Here is a 15,182-nt window from a genome sequence, read left to right on the forward strand (position 1 = left end):
AGAGGGAAAGGAGGAGAAGGAGGGAGAGAGAGAGAGACGTTTGCTCTACAAAGGTGAGCTAAGAGAGATGCATGCCTAACTCCTAAACTATGGCAGCCACACTAGGAAACAGGGCTGGGCCAGGGGAGGCTGTAATCCGTCAGAGTGCTGAGTTACTTACAATAAGGGCAAAGCACATTTTCAGTTAAAAAGAAAAATACATCTTAATGGCTCAGCCTACAAATGGTTATCTCTAAATAGTCCTAGTTTAGATGGTAAAATGTACACATGCAGACATTCTCTACGCAAATGCATGCATGTGCAGCAGGTGTCTCATAAAGCCTGCCTGTGTTAACAGATAAATTTACCCAAAGAGAAAGACATTGACTTTGCCGTTTAGGATAGAACATCAAGGAAGCATGAGTTCTAGGGACCTTCGTCTGAAAACTCTAACAAAGGTAAACTAAATTAAGTAATGAGCAATCAGGGGAATGGGGGCTCCAGGTGTGACCAAGTGATCACACACACACACACACACACACACACACACACACACACACGCCAGCAGTAGACAGGCTTGCTATGCTTACAAGGGCAAGGTGGCTGTTCTGGCAAGTTTCAATCATCTGCAGTTTCCCATGAAGCCGACAGTGAAACCAGGCTGTTCTTAGTTCCCACATTTGCAGCCCGCCTCTAAACTGTCCTCCCTCTAAGTCATAAGACAGAAATAACAGCAGCAGCTCCCCAGAGGTGAGGCAGCAAAGCTGTAAGAAGTATCACTGGAAGCACGCTAAGGGGCTGTGGACACAGCCAAAGAGTAGAGATTCACTGGCTGTGCCTGGGCGCAAAGGGCTGGCAGAGGTGTGCCCAGCTTTCCAATACATACTTGGACGAAGGTACACAAGATGAAGAAGACGAGATTTAGAATGGATAGTCCTGGGATGATGTTGTGGTCCAGGACCATCGTCTCGTGCGGTTTATTGCTGGGGATTAACATGTAGATCATCAAGCCCATGACAGGGATGCCAAACACCAGGCTACACAGGAAAGATTTTTTCCACCTGGAAGGCAAAAGTCAGCAGCACAGGCCCATCAGAACCACGTGGCACTGGGACGAGATTAGACTTAAGATGGACTAAAACAAAAGTGAGGCCCACCCGACACTACCAGCAATCTGAAGGGCCAGACAGTACCAGAAGGGCATTTGGGCTCGGCTCAGCCTTTATGTAACTGGTCACCACCAATTTATAGGTGCAGCAGCTGGGGCCCCAAAGAGGTGAACCCTTAGTTACAGCTGCCTAGGGTTCTTTATAGTCTTACCCAGATTCCTCAATGCAAGAGATGGTAAACAGTATTTTATTAGTATAAGCCTATTCAACTTTTTTTTTTTTTTTTGAGTTTTCGAGACAGTGTTTCTCTATTTTATCTTGGTCGTCCTGGATTCACTTTATAGACCAGGCTGGCCTTGAACTCACACATATCTGCCTGCCTCTGCCTCCCAAGTGCTGGGATTAAAGGCATGTGCCGCCACCATCCAGCCAACATTACATTTTTAAACAACTACTTAAAATAAGAATATAAGATTAGCCAGACATGGTGGCGTACGCCTTTAATCCCAGTACTCGGGAGGCAGAAGCAGATGGATATCTGTGAGTTCAAGGCCAGTCTGGTCTACAGAGTGAATTCAGGACAGCCAAGGCTACAAAGAGAAACACTGTCTTGAAAAAACAAAAACCAAGAGTGTAAGTTTAATGAGTCTTGGGGCTGGAGAGACGGCTCAGAGGTTAAGAGCACTGGCTGCTCTTCCAAAGGTTGAGTTCAATTCCCAGCAACCACATAGTGACTCACACCATTTATAATGAGACTTGTTGCCCTCTTCTGGCATGCAGGAGTAAAATAAACCTGTTTTTAAAAAATAAATAAGAAAGAGCACTGACTGACTGCTCAGAGGACCCGGGTTCAATTCCCAGCACCCACATGGCAGTTTGCAACTATCTGTAACTCCAAAATCTGACACCCCCACACAGACATACGTGTAGGCAAAACACCAATGCACATAAAATAAAAATAAATTATTAAAAAAATAAAAATTAGTGAATCAGAAGATGACACCTGTGGCTTCACGTAAGCTATGACATGCATGATATTCCAAACACGCAGTATGGAACCGGCACTGAAGGTTGTTTTAAGTTCTGTATCCTAACGCAGATCATGCAGTCTTGAGTGCTCAGGCTGCTGCTGCCTGAGGCCATCCAACCGGCAGACCTCTAGTTTCCCAAACCCTCAGCTGCCAGTCCCCTGCATCTCTGGCAAGCCAAATGAATCAAGCTGGAGGCATTGCCAAAGCTCCAGAAGGATCCTCACTCCCTGCAGATGCCTTTAGATTACCATGCTTCTCTGGGTTGCAAATCCTGGGTCCCTTGCTTCCTAGTCTTTCCAGAATTTGCATAAGCCACTGATGTCATACTCCACCCTCTCTTTCCCAGCAAGGCAAGGGGGCACTCTAAGGCACCACCTTCTATACACCAGCAGTCTTCAAGTGTGTTCAAAGAGTAAGTGAGCATCCCAGACAAAGAATTAACATCCTAGGCCACCCCTCGCCCATTTTGTCAGGAGATTCTGGGGCTTTGTGCATGCTAAGCATACACTCTCACTGAGCTCCATGTCCTTCTCTACGCTGGCCATTTTCTTTCCACTTAGCTCTGAAGACTCTTCAGATTTTACTTCTAGTACTTACGAGAATAAAGGCTAAATAGGCTGTAAAAGAAAAAGCCAACCTTCTCCACCCCATCCCAGCTTAAGCCACCAACTACAGGTGACTACTTAAAGTAGTTAAAATTAATGAAACTTAATAGTAGTATTGAATATTTAAATAGCCACCAACTACAGGTTACTAAAGTAGTTTAATAGAAAACAGAAACAAAAACAAAAAACCCTCAGTTCTACAGTCATTTAAATGCCTTCACACTAGTGGGATACTGGGATGGGATGGGGAGATGGCTTAGAGGTTAACAGCAGTGGCTGCTCTTCCAGAGAACCTGAGTTCAATTGCCAACAACACATGGTGGTTCACAATCATCTAAAATGTGATCTGATACCCTCTTCTGGCATGCAGGTGTACATGTAGAGCACTCCTCTACATAAAACTGAAAAAAAAAAAAGTACACCACTGGGGGCTGGAGAGATGGCTCAGAAGTTAAGAGCACTGGCTGCTCTTCCAGAGGTCCTGAGTTCAATTCCCAGCAATCACATGGTGGCTCACAATCATCCATAACGAGATCTGGTGCCCTCTTCTGGCCTGCAGATGTACATGCAGGCAGAGCACTATATACATAAAATCATTAAAAAGAAAATAATAAAGTACAAAAGCTAGGTAGCTCAGCCACAGATGCCGCCAATATCAAGAAACATCTACAGACAGCATGGTTTCAGCTGCTGACAGCACAAGAGTAAAAGGTGATGGCCCCAGGTTGGAGGCATCACAGACAGCTGGGATACAGGGCCACAGGTGCACATGACAGCATCTGCATGGGCCACAGTCAGTAGGAAGAGAACATAGACTTGGGGCTACCGTTCTACCTACTGTTTTATTTCCATCTTGTGGTCCAAGTGATGAGTGTTGGGATTTCTCTGGGCCAGGGAAGCACGAAAGCCAATTTCCTTGTGATGAAAACAGAGGGGTGGGAAGCAAGGGGGAAAGTTCTGGTTAAAATATGCACAGGTACAAAGCATTTCCAGCACTGGAAGTTAAAAATCCCAACGTTCCTCTGGTAACCTAAAGCTTTCCTCTCTTGTGACGTTTTTGTCCACAAAGGGCTGCCAAACCCTGTTCAGAGGTTCAGTACGCTGTGCGCTGACTGAACCACCCTGCAGCTATGGCACTGAATGGAAACTCCCGTCCCTATTGTAAGTAAAGGCAGTTGGTACTGTTACCCTCACTTCCGCTGACCAGATCCGGATGCCCTGTGGTCTGGCACTTCATGCACGAGAAAGTGAAGGTCACAGAGAACAGGCATGCTGAGGTAACTCGGTGCAGCGCTGCAGGTCTCTGGGCTTCTTGGCCCAGCGACTTCCTACTGTGTTCAGGGTCTCACTGCTCTGTTGAAGGATGGCTTTTTAGATGTCCTGACAGGCTATACCTAACCCTGTGCTCCCTTTTAAGCTCTGCTGCAGCCACCTTTATCTGAGCATTGCGTCCTGTTGGCATCATAAACACAGCCCAGGATGCAGGCGCTAAGCCCAGGTTCAGTCTGGAGAGACTGAACCGTCATGGCAGAAGGGCACCAAAGGCACTAAAGACAAGTACTCCGATAACTAACTCAGCCTAGCTGAATCAGGAAGAGATGCCCCAGAGTCACAAGCCTGGAAGCCAGGCAATGTTCTAATATTCCTCCACTGAGGACAGAGGTCCAGGAGCTGCACCAAATCCCTGAGCAGAATGGAGCTAAGGGCATGAGAAGTCAACACGCACGTGAGACATGTTTGAACACACCCCCCTCCAGAGCTCTCACTTCCTGTTCATAGCATCGTGGTGACTCCTTAGCCCCATGGGTGATATGTGGACACAAGTCTCTAGTAGAATGCGGTCTGAGTTGGGAGTGCCATCTTAGCCTCTGGTGAGCTGGGTAGCAGTGAACAAAACCCAACTTCTCTGAGGCTCTATCCTCATTTACTGAGCAAGCTGTGAAGTTAGCCTACTTGTACAGAAGGAGCAGCAGCATTTCCATATCCAAAAGCTCTGCTGGGCCACACAACAAATACTTCTCTATACACACATGGCCACAGAAGAGAAAATTAAGGTTAAAATGGCATTAAGCTGACGCAACATTTCACCTCAGAAGCAGTCAGTCTCACCAGGCTTAATTAACCCTTACCACTGGCTGCTTTGGGCTAATCTTACTTAGTCTGGACTGTCTCAATCCACTCCAGTCACTGTGGATGCTCACTCTCTTCAGTCCTGGGATAATACAGACATTAAGGAGGAAACGGGAGGTCTGTGGACAGACACAGGGAGCACCATCTAGTGCCAGAATCCTGAGTCTGCACACACCCAGCACAGGCAGAGATAGTATTTTTTAAAGGGCAATTGGGCAACTTAACTCTCCACACCAGGTATCTTGTCAAGACTGAGGATTTTCAGGAAATATTTAAAACTAAAAATGATAATGTCTTCTTCTCTTAAAAAAAAAAAAGTGTGTGTGTGTGTGTGTGTGTGTGTGTGTGTGTGTGTGTGTGTAAGTCAAGCGATAATGGCTTTTGGGAGTCAGTTCTTGCCAACCATGGGTTCTAGGGATCAAACTAGAGTTGTCAAGCTCTCACAGAAATCACCCTCACCTGTTGAGCGCCCTTGCTGGCCCAGCCTCATCTCTTTCTCACCCATTCACCGACACTCTGCTGGCCCGCCTCCATTTACTGACCTTCAGTGAATGAAGCACCTCACGACTCAAGCCCATGGCTTGCAGATGACTTTTTAATCAGCCTTAACTACCTTTCTTCAACAACTATGTATTACTACTTTGTAAAAGTGGTTACAGCGGTTTTCAGGAATTAACTACCTCAATAATCTTTATGATATCACGTGGGCCGATGACTTCAGGATCGAACTTCACATGGGCTTTGCTGGTGGCGAGGGCCACAGAGGCGTACGTGATGCCGTTTGTTCTCGTGAGCTTGGACTCTATGTTGTGAACACAGGAAGCACAGGTCATCCCTACGATCTGCAAGACAGGAGGAGAAAAGTCCCAAGACTGAAAGGAGCCTTTCCACCGTACCTTGGGGACTTGAGTGACAGGTAGCTACTTCCCCTCCAGACGATGGCCTCCTAAGTCCATGTGCAGGATTCTATCCCGGTCAGTCCCCCAGTGACCTCAGTGGCTCCACCCCAACTCCAGTGTAGGCAATAGCAACCATTTAGGCCCTGGCTGCAGACCAAGGTTTGGCTTTTGGCTACGAATGGGCTTTTGGAAGACACACTGTGCTGTGCTTTCTCACCAGCAACACTACAGCAATCACTGCACATCAAGTATATATATACAAGTACACCTTTGCAAAATCTTTGCAATTCTTTTTTGTTTTGATTTTTTTTTTTTTGGTTTGGGGGGTTTTGGGTTTTTTTGGGGGGGTTGTTGTTTGTTTGTTTGTTTGTTTGTTTTTGTTTTTTTGAGGTAAGGTTTCTCTCTCTGTGTAGCCCTGACTGCCCTGGAACTCGGTCTATAGACCAGGCTGGCCTCGAACTCAGAGATATGCTTACCTCTGCCTCCTAAAGTACAGGGATTAAAGGCGCATGCTACCACCCCCAGCATCTTTGGAGCTCCTAACAGCTACAGTTTCATTATCTGGGCCCTCTCCTCTAGTGCTCTGTTGGTTCCAATGGAGATAGTGTTGGTGCCACCTTATCAAGTGAACAGGACTTAGTAAATGACTAATGGAGGGTGTAGAATATGAGCTGGCCCTAAAGCTCAGAGAGGGTGCTGACAGGTGACAGCAGCACAGCATGAGCTGTTCAGGTGGCCGTCAGCAGCCAGGCCTGGCAGGGCACTGGGTACACAAGGAAGGAGGCAAGTCTGCAGCATTGGTTGGATCCACAGCAGGAAGGCTCATGAGCACTCACCTGGAAACTGTTGCTAAGTTGGCAGCTGACTGATGCAAAGCTTTGGGAGGGGTGGCAAACACCAAGACAATGTAATCAGAACTGCACTTCAATGTGTGCAGCAGAACTCCAGAAGAAATAAATACCCAGAGAGCCACCAGAGATCCATTTGGAATTAGAGAGCAAGAAGAGAATTCACCAGTTACTGACGCAGTCAACATTCAGCTTGGCATGGTACCCAAGAGCAAGACAAGAAAGGAAAGACCATCAGGCAGCAGCTCATTTGCGCCTAGTGCTGGGTGAACTAACAGGCACTTAACAAGTCTACAGATATTTCACTGTTACTTCTAAGCTCTTTCATTTCTGCAATAATCATTTTATTACACACTTGCAACACACTGGGCACTACCTCAGGCACTGAACTGTTCTCAGAAGGCCTAGGAGGGAGGCCTCTCCCTGCCCTGAGGTGCTGACAGGCTTACTAACTTGTACATCCTGCATCATCTCACACCAGTGAGGGGCAGAACTGAAACCTAAACCCTGAAAACCTGGTTCTACTCTGTGTCTACTCTGAGTCACATCGGTCTCACAGCATGGTAAGTGCACATGTGAGCAGAAAACAGGTTGATGATGTCAGAGCTGTTCTTGATTGCTTTTCACTTTGTATGTCTCTGACTCTGCTAGTCTGACTGTCTCTGTTTCCTGAGCCCTGGCATTGCAGAGAGCCCCCAGCCCACCTAACTTTGTGTTGGGGATCTGAACTCTAGTCCTCACTCGAGATGGCATAGTGAGTGAGTGCACTGTTATTTCCCAGTCATCTCTTGACTTAGGCTCTCCTGCAGTGTCTCAGTGGGCCATGGTTGGATCTAGATCGTTGCATCAGGGCTCCTCCCCATCTTGTGATGCCTGTGGTAGCCAATAAATATTAACTCTGACCTTCTGCACACAGCCCCGGAACTAGTACAAAGGGTAGGCTCTGCAGAGAATACCACTTATCAAGAGCTCAAGGTACCTCATGCCCTCCATATTTTTTCTTCATTGACTTACCATTAACGGCAGAAACTAAATATGCATGGAGGCAAAGGCCCCACTTACCTCAGTAAAATTATATTATTCAATTTTGGTGGGGGTAGGGGGATCTTTACATCTTCCTTTTTTTACCAAAAGCATTTTCTACAAACATGATTTGAACAGAAGATACAGAAATTTCAGAATTAACTATGGTTTTCAATAACTTACAAACCTGCAACTGTAATAGCAGATACAGACAGAAAAATAATACTGTGGGAACAGCTGCTCTCTTAGCAATGCACCCCTACTGTTTTAGACTGTTGGTCACTCATCTTGCAGATGATGGCATGCCGACAAGTCCTCCCGACTTTTGTGTTGCTTCATTTTGCAGAGAAACAAGATGGAATCCAGGGTTTTACGCAGACCAAGCCAAGATCTACATCCTCCGGCCCTTGAGACATCGCTGAATGGAGCTTACTACACTGAAGACTTGGGGGCTGTGTCTAGAAATGCCAGCAGGTAACTGGGCTTTAGCCTTAACAAAGCCCGCCCTGTGTGCCTTCTCCACTCTCAACTCCTAAGCTTCACCACCTTTCCCTCTTGACCTTGGCTATACCCAATAGGACGCTTCTTCTCATTCTCTGACACAACCAACCCTCCTTCACAAACTGAGCCAGTCAAACAAAACCAAGCATGCTGCCCAGCAGCAACAAGAATAAGGATACATCCCACACCCTCATAGCCTGCACTCCTTAGGGCAGTGGTCCTCAACCTTCCTAATGCCGTGACCCTTTGATACAGTTCCTCATGTTGTGGTGACACCCCCAACCATATAATTCTTTTTGTTGCTACTTCATTACTGCAATTTTGCTACTGCTAATGAATCATAATGTAAATATTTGTGTTTTCTGATGGCCTTAGATGACCCCTGTGAAAGGGTCATTGGACGCCAGTCCCACCTTGCCCCCAAAGGGGTCAAGATCGACAGGTTGAGAGCCGCGGCTCCAGGAGATAGGCACTGTACTTACAATCAGCTCGACATCACCTTCAGAGGCTGTGTTGTCCTCCATGACTGTTGCTTCGAAGCCCAGGTCTTCGATAAGTTGAGCTATTCCGGGTGGCTGGATGACCTCTGGATTGTACTTGACCTCGGCCTTTCCTGACATCAAGGCCACCAACACAGACAGAATACCTGGAACCACCAGATGACATGCATCACTCTGGGCGTGGCAACTCGGCTAATACTGCTATCAGCGAGATTCAACCAGGAGACCTCCAGAGCAGTGGCTGTGATATCTGGTTAGCCATGAGCATCAGTTGGGGAGCCATGACAACTTTCATGGCTCCTAACACAGACTGGGCAGCTCACTATCTCCCAGGGTAAATGCCAAATGATGCTTTAGAATGGCTTTTCAGGTTATTCTGACTTATAGTCAGGTCAGAGCTACTTCTCCAGAACAGCCCTTCTTGGACACTAATGGGCACAGGAGCCTTCTGAGGACCTGCTGAATCAGAGTCTGCCTTAGTGGGTCTGAGACTACAGATGCCCATGCCCCAGGGATGCCACGCCTTTAGGAGGCCCATGGTTGCATACACATCAAACTAGGGATGCAGCTGTAACGATGACAGAAAGGGCATGGTTGTCTTCCCCTTTCTGACGTACAAGAGAAAAATTTAAAAATTTCAAACATGGTTTTATTTATTCTTTTCAGGCTTTTAAGGATTTCCAAAACTGAAAAACCTATAGACCATCTGGCTAATACTATTGTGTTAGTTAAAGAAGAAGAGTCACATTCAAATAAATAAATGAAAGGCATGATGTGCTTTAAAAACTACATCATAAAAGACAGAAGGGAGGCCAGGTGCAGTGGTGCACGCCTATAATCCCAGCACGTGACGAGGCAGAGGCAGGAGTTTGAGGCTACCCTGCTCAGGCAGGACAGCCGGAGACAGGCTACATGGAAAAAAAGTCTTGAAAAAGAAAATAAAACCAACAAACAAAAAAGATAAAAACGAGAAGTTAAAGTCAGGGGCAGAAAAGCGAGTACTGTGAAATTTCATTTTATCTGTAGCCAGAACACAGTTGACAGAGGTCCTCCTGCAACACACCTCCGTTTAGGACAATGACCCAAGCAAGATTTTTGTTGCACTTAAGAAGCAATAGTACGGGGCTGGAGAGATGGCTCAATGGTTAAGAGCACTGACAGCTCTTCCAGAGGTCATGAGTTCAATTTCCAGCAACCACATCCTCACAACCATCTATAATGTGATCTGATGCCCTCTTCAACACTGTATACATAATAATAACTAAACAAATCTTTTTTTTTTAAAGCAACATTATAAACATCATCTGGAGGACAAACCCAGCAAATGCAGAATTTATAGCTTCAGCAGTCAACAGGACAGAGTGTCTGAAACTGGAGATTCTAAGCAGAGGCTGGTGTTTCATTCTCTAGAGAGATTGATGGGACAATCTCTAATACTGGGAAAAGCTAATTGAGAAATCTCTCCATAGAACATGCCGTGACCACGGCATGCCAGTTATATGGGGACATTAGACAAACACCGACATTATCACATGACGGGCTTGCTGTCAGACTATCACGGCTACTGATAAATACAGTCAGCGGGGAGTTGGTGCAGGGTACTTCCAAGCCCGTCATGGCTGCACGGCTTCTTACCAGCATGTCTCTGGAGACTCCGCTCTATGTTAGACACACAGGACGCACAGGTCATGCCTCGGATCTGTACAACGCACTTCTGTGGTGCTGCTGCTCCTGTGGGTGGTGGGGTATCTGACGAGTGGCCAGGATCCTGGTTTGGGGGGAGTCCTCTGGTGTTGGAAGCCATTGTTTGCGCAGACCCTGGTGTATCACCCACAGAATTCCCAGGGCTAGAGTTTCTGAGGTGGTTAATGGGAACATCTTCTATAAGAAAGTGTGAGAAATAATTAGAAGACAAAAAGCAATTCTGCTTGTCACCACAGGAGGGTCAAGCATGACAATATTCAGACTGAAGGTCCTAGAGACGTGACTGGGGACTGGCATTTCCAACACGGCCTCTCCCTCCTCTATCTTTCAGGAATGACATTCTGTCAGTGACGGGCATTGCAAATGTCTCCTCCAAGCCTGTGTTGTGTGCTGTCATCTTTCTGCTGTCTTTTGGTAAACAGAGTTCTTATGATAATAAAATTGATCTTATTAAATGTTTAGTTCTTTTAATAGATTCTACCTCAACTTAGCAAAAATATTTACGGAATTTTCCTCTAAAAGCACAGGGAGGGAGATCCACATGGCTATAAATACATGAGGAGAGTGCAGGTCAATACCACAGGTCTACATATGTACATGTGGAGGTACATGTGGGTATGCACACATGTGGGTATGGACAGAGGTTGAAGTTCGGCGTCTTCTTTGATTACTCTTTACTTCCTGGGGTAGCATCTCTCATCAGCCCCAGAGCCTGTGATTCGGTGGTCCAGCTAGCCAGTGTGCTCTAGGCAGCCACTGCTTCTATTTTCTGAGTGCTGAGATTACAAGTGGGGCACCAAGCCTGCGCGGACTTGTCAGTGCTGGGAACCCGGAACCCAGCTCTCACCCTTGTGTGGCAGGCACTGCACCTGCTAAGCTATCTCCCTAGTCCGTCTAGATGGTTTGATAAACTCCAGGCCTATAATAAACTTCAAGTATTTCTTATGCAGCATATAAGGTCAAGACTAATTTCTTTCCAGCTATGATCTTCTTCCATAACCTAAAAAGACCACCATCTTCTCCCCAGAGCCCCAGTGACAAATGGGAAGAGGACATTTCCACAGAGCTGCGCTTGGCCCTGTAATATCTGCTGATTTTTTCTGTCTATCCACATGCTAGTGCAGCATTGTGTTTTGTTTGCTTTATTAGAATACAACACATAAATCTAAAGGGTAAGTACTTTTCTGGTTCTAAAAGGCCTTAAACTAGCTTCTTGCTGCTACTGTAACAAATTGCCATAAATTTATTAGCTGAAAGATCACAAAGTATTCGGGTACTCTAGTCAGCTACACAACATATAATCAAGGCGGCAGCCCTGTGTCCTTCAAGAGGCTCAATTGGAGACTCTGTTTATTCCCAGGTTCCCAGCCCATTTCCTCACATTCAAAATTAGCAACCCCAAATGTCTGTTTAGTTGTCACATCCATCTAGTCCAGCCAGGAAAGGATCCCTACTTTTACTGGATGATGGCACATGGCTGGGTCCACTTGGATAATTCAGTGTCTTCCTGCTTACGATCCACTGTTTCATGACATGTATAATGTCTGATTTGGAATTTAAGGTTATACAATCATAAGTTCCCTTGGGGACCGTTTTTTTTTTTATCTACCATATACACATACACACAGATGAACCAGCCAATGTGTGGTGAGCTGAGTAAGGTGCCCCCCATAGGCTCATGTACTTGCACGTTTAGTCACCAGCTATGATCTGTCTCAGCAGGACTAGGAGGCAAGGCTTGTTGGAGGAGGTGTGTCACTGGGACTAGGCTTTAAGGTTTCAAAAGCCCATTCCAGGCCCGGTGTCTGTGGATCAGGATAGAGTTCTCAGCTACTTCTCTAGTGCCATGCCTGTCTCTCCGCCACCAAGTTTCCCACCAAGACGATAAAATTGAAAGCAAGCCCCCAATTAAATGTTTTCTTTTATTCCAAGAGTTGCCTCAGCCATGATGTCTCTTCACAGCAATAGAACGGCCACTAAGACAAATTCCATCCAGACTAATAAAGAAGCATACTCATCGCTCCCTCTGACAATGAGAAATGCCCGTTAAGTCTATGTGAAAATGGAAATGATAGGACTTGCCGGCAGACTGCCACAAGTGCGGGAGACAGGATGAGTAGTGGCCACCTGTACTGACAACAGCCAGGGGTCTCGGTTCCTCTTCTGAATGAGTCTCACACGTCTATCGGGATGTGTCGCTCGTTTCCTGCTACCTGGTAAATTACCCCCACTGATCCGAGGATGTAACAGCTCTTCAGTGTGCAAACAGTACACTCATGAGCTCACTGGAGGTTTAACTTAGATGAAAAACTGCCCATATAGGATGCCCAGCTAAACGTCAATGTCAGCCTTCTTTACTGTAAATATATCTTCAATGCTGGGATATTTATACAAAAGAACTCATCTGAGTAATTATCTGAAATTCAGCTGGGTGTTTATACTTTTATTCATCAGCTCACACACTCTAAGCATCTCTTGGCCTAAGTGAGGATAACTCTCATAGTTCTACCTAATAGAAGAAACTCGCTCTTTTCTTCCTATGTTTTCTCTGTCGAGTTCAATTTCTCTCAATATGTAGTTCCATGGTCTTTTCTCTTTTGCTGTCAATAACCTGACTGTACCATTGAGAGAGTAAGTCCTACACAAAACAGTTTACATCGAGCCTCTTCAATGAGTTCTTAGAGTACAGGATTTACTGCTCTGCTATTTTCTTTGTTGACTTTGTTTAAATACACACACACACACACACACACACACACACACACACACACACACACACACACACACCACATTCTTTCCAGGGCGTGGAGAACATGGTGTGAAAACAAAACAACACTTAGTAGTAGAACAAAGCTTGGGGCCCCCACGCTTCATCCACTGCACCTGCTCAGGTTGGGGGTGGCTGTGTACAGAGGGAGGCTTTAAGTACCCTAACAGAGCAGTCTTCTCAAGGACACAGCTCAGGCCTGTGGTCAGAGGATATGGCATCCAGAGGCCCCAGGGCCCAGGGGCTGCTGGAGCTTTGCCTTGACGCTCTGTAAGTAGCTCCCAGTGCCAGCACAAATACACAAAACTGCAGGTTCCAGGCAACAGACTCTGTGGCTACTATGTTCTAGCCCAGTTTACAGATCAGGAAACCAAGGTGTTTGTCACCACTCACAGAACTGTCCCCTCAGCAAATAAGCCAGCCAGTTTAGAGTCCCCCACTTAGAATCACTTCCGCAACAAGGTGAGACTCTGCCTTTAAAAAAAAAAAACCAAAAAGTAGAGGTGGAGAGGGAGAGAAAGAAAAGAAAGCAAACTCATCCTTCCTCATCTTGGGCCTCTCTGGTATGCTGGCTCCATTCCCCATTCCCCTCTATACCCCTCCTGCTCCACTGAAGGCCCTCCCACCTCTGACAAAGGTTGGGCTCCTACTTTCCTTGTATACAGAGGGCCCACAGCCTCCCCCTTGCTAATCCTGAAAGAAGCTGCTCACCTCTGCTCCACGGCCTCTTAAGCTAATGTAAGAGGCTGCCCTCTCCAGCAGCTGCCACCTGGAAATGCTACTTGTGCTCTCAACCCACTTGGTCCATCTCACTCCCTCTTCACCCGGGGCTCCTTCCCTCAGATCTACATGCCCAGCTCTGCCACGCTGTCTGTCTGTCCATCTGCCAGGATCAGGGAAGAGATCATCCTGGGCTCTCTTTCCCATGATAAACACTCCTCATCCTGACCCCACACAGTGGCTCTGACCTCTGACCTCTAGCCTCCTGTTGGCGCTGGGTCAAGAAGCAGACTCTGACCCTGCTCAGGGCACTCTGCATTCCTCTAAAGCTTCCCCCAAACCTGCAGCTTCACTGCCCAGGGTGCTCCGACACCCTCAGAGCCTTCCTTCCTTATCTCCCGCTTCCCACCACACACAGACCTGGAAAAAAAACATAGCCCGGACTCACACAGATCAAGCCGCACTTTAACTCCTCCACTGCCTCCTACTGCAAGGGAGCTCTCAGATGGTCTTTCTCATACAGCAGCCCCACAACTAGCACAGGCCCTGAGCACGTGGTACACAGACACCTCGTATGTCACTATAGTGCTGGGTAGAGCAGGGGTGGCCTGATAATGGGCCACCTCAAAATGGGACCCCTTCTTTGTGAGCCCTGTCACACCCACCCTTCATAGAGACCCTGTCTAACAGCTATCTGTCCTTCTTGCTGTATGTAGTTTATTGTATACACGTGTAATAATATAAATTATGTATTCAAATATATGTCAAAGTTTTTAAAAAGTTAAGCTAAAAAAAAAAAAAGGCAGGAAGAGTGGCTGTAAAATCCTCCCCTGAATTTCTACTTTGAACAGACAACCCTACAGGTGCTGCAAGTTTTGAGGTTCTGGATTTTGAGGCTTTGTTTGGTTGTAGGCTTGAACTGCCATGTAGTTGAGGAATCTCTTGTCCCGTAGCCTCCTGCCTCCACCCTCCCCATAAGGTCTGGAATTACAGGCGTGCAATGCGCCACAGTGCCTGGCACTTTGTTTTTAGGGCAGGGATCATGGTACCTAGCCAACCAGCCCTTAACACACATCCCCCTGCATCAGCTTCTTGTTTGTTTCAGTGGTCTCTCTGCCATCATGCCCCGTAAGACTAAAGGGCTGTTGCTTTTATCTTGTTTTGTATGGGAAGAAATCTTCAGAGAAAGTAATGATTGTTCCTTTGCTTAGAGGAGGGTTTAATAGTCTTACAATGTTCTTTCTTAGAATGCAGACTCCCAATTAATTCTCTCTAGACAAGAACCCCAAATAAGAATCCATTGTTTAGCCAGGTGTGGTGGCGCACGCCTTTAATCCCAGCACTAGGGAGGCAGAGGTAGATGGAA

At 46.5% G+C, this 15,182-nt stretch overlaps 1 protein-coding gene and 1 long non-coding RNA gene across 6 annotated transcripts in view; one reads left to right on the forward strand and one right to left on the reverse strand.

Moving 5' to 3' along the window:
* ATP7B (ATPase copper transporting beta) overlaps positions 1–15,182 on the reverse strand; it is a 68,105-nt gene that overhangs the window by 17,436 nt on the left and 35,487 nt on the right. For 4 of the 5 annotated variants that reach the window (XM_084759281.1, XM_084759279.1, XM_084759280.1 and 1 more), the window contains exons 3-7: positions 10,261–10,506; positions 8,608–8,771; positions 5,535–5,696; positions 3,563–3,639; positions 866–1,040 (exon numbers count right to left, since the gene is read on the reverse strand). In XM_084759281.1, coding sequence (XP_084615407.1) covers positions 866–1,040; positions 3,563–3,639; positions 5,535–5,696; positions 8,608–8,771; positions 10,261–10,506 — 824 coding nt within the window. The remainder of the gene's footprint in view (positions 1–865; positions 1,041–3,562; positions 3,640–5,534; positions 5,697–8,607; positions 8,772–10,260; positions 10,507–15,182) is intronic. The other variant, XM_084759278.1, reaches the window with a different exon arrangement.
* Positions 1,055–2,324, forward strand: LOC311584731. Its single transcript, XR_014774985.1, has 2 exons — positions 1,055–1,437; positions 1,678–2,324. It is a non-coding gene; the product is annotated as an uncharacterized lncRNA (long non-coding RNA).

Source organism: Acomys minous (genome assembly GCF_964271855.1).
Source record: "Acomys minous genome assembly, chromosome: 15".
NCBI lineage: Eukaryota > Metazoa > Chordata > Mammalia > Rodentia > Muridae > Acomys > Acomys minous.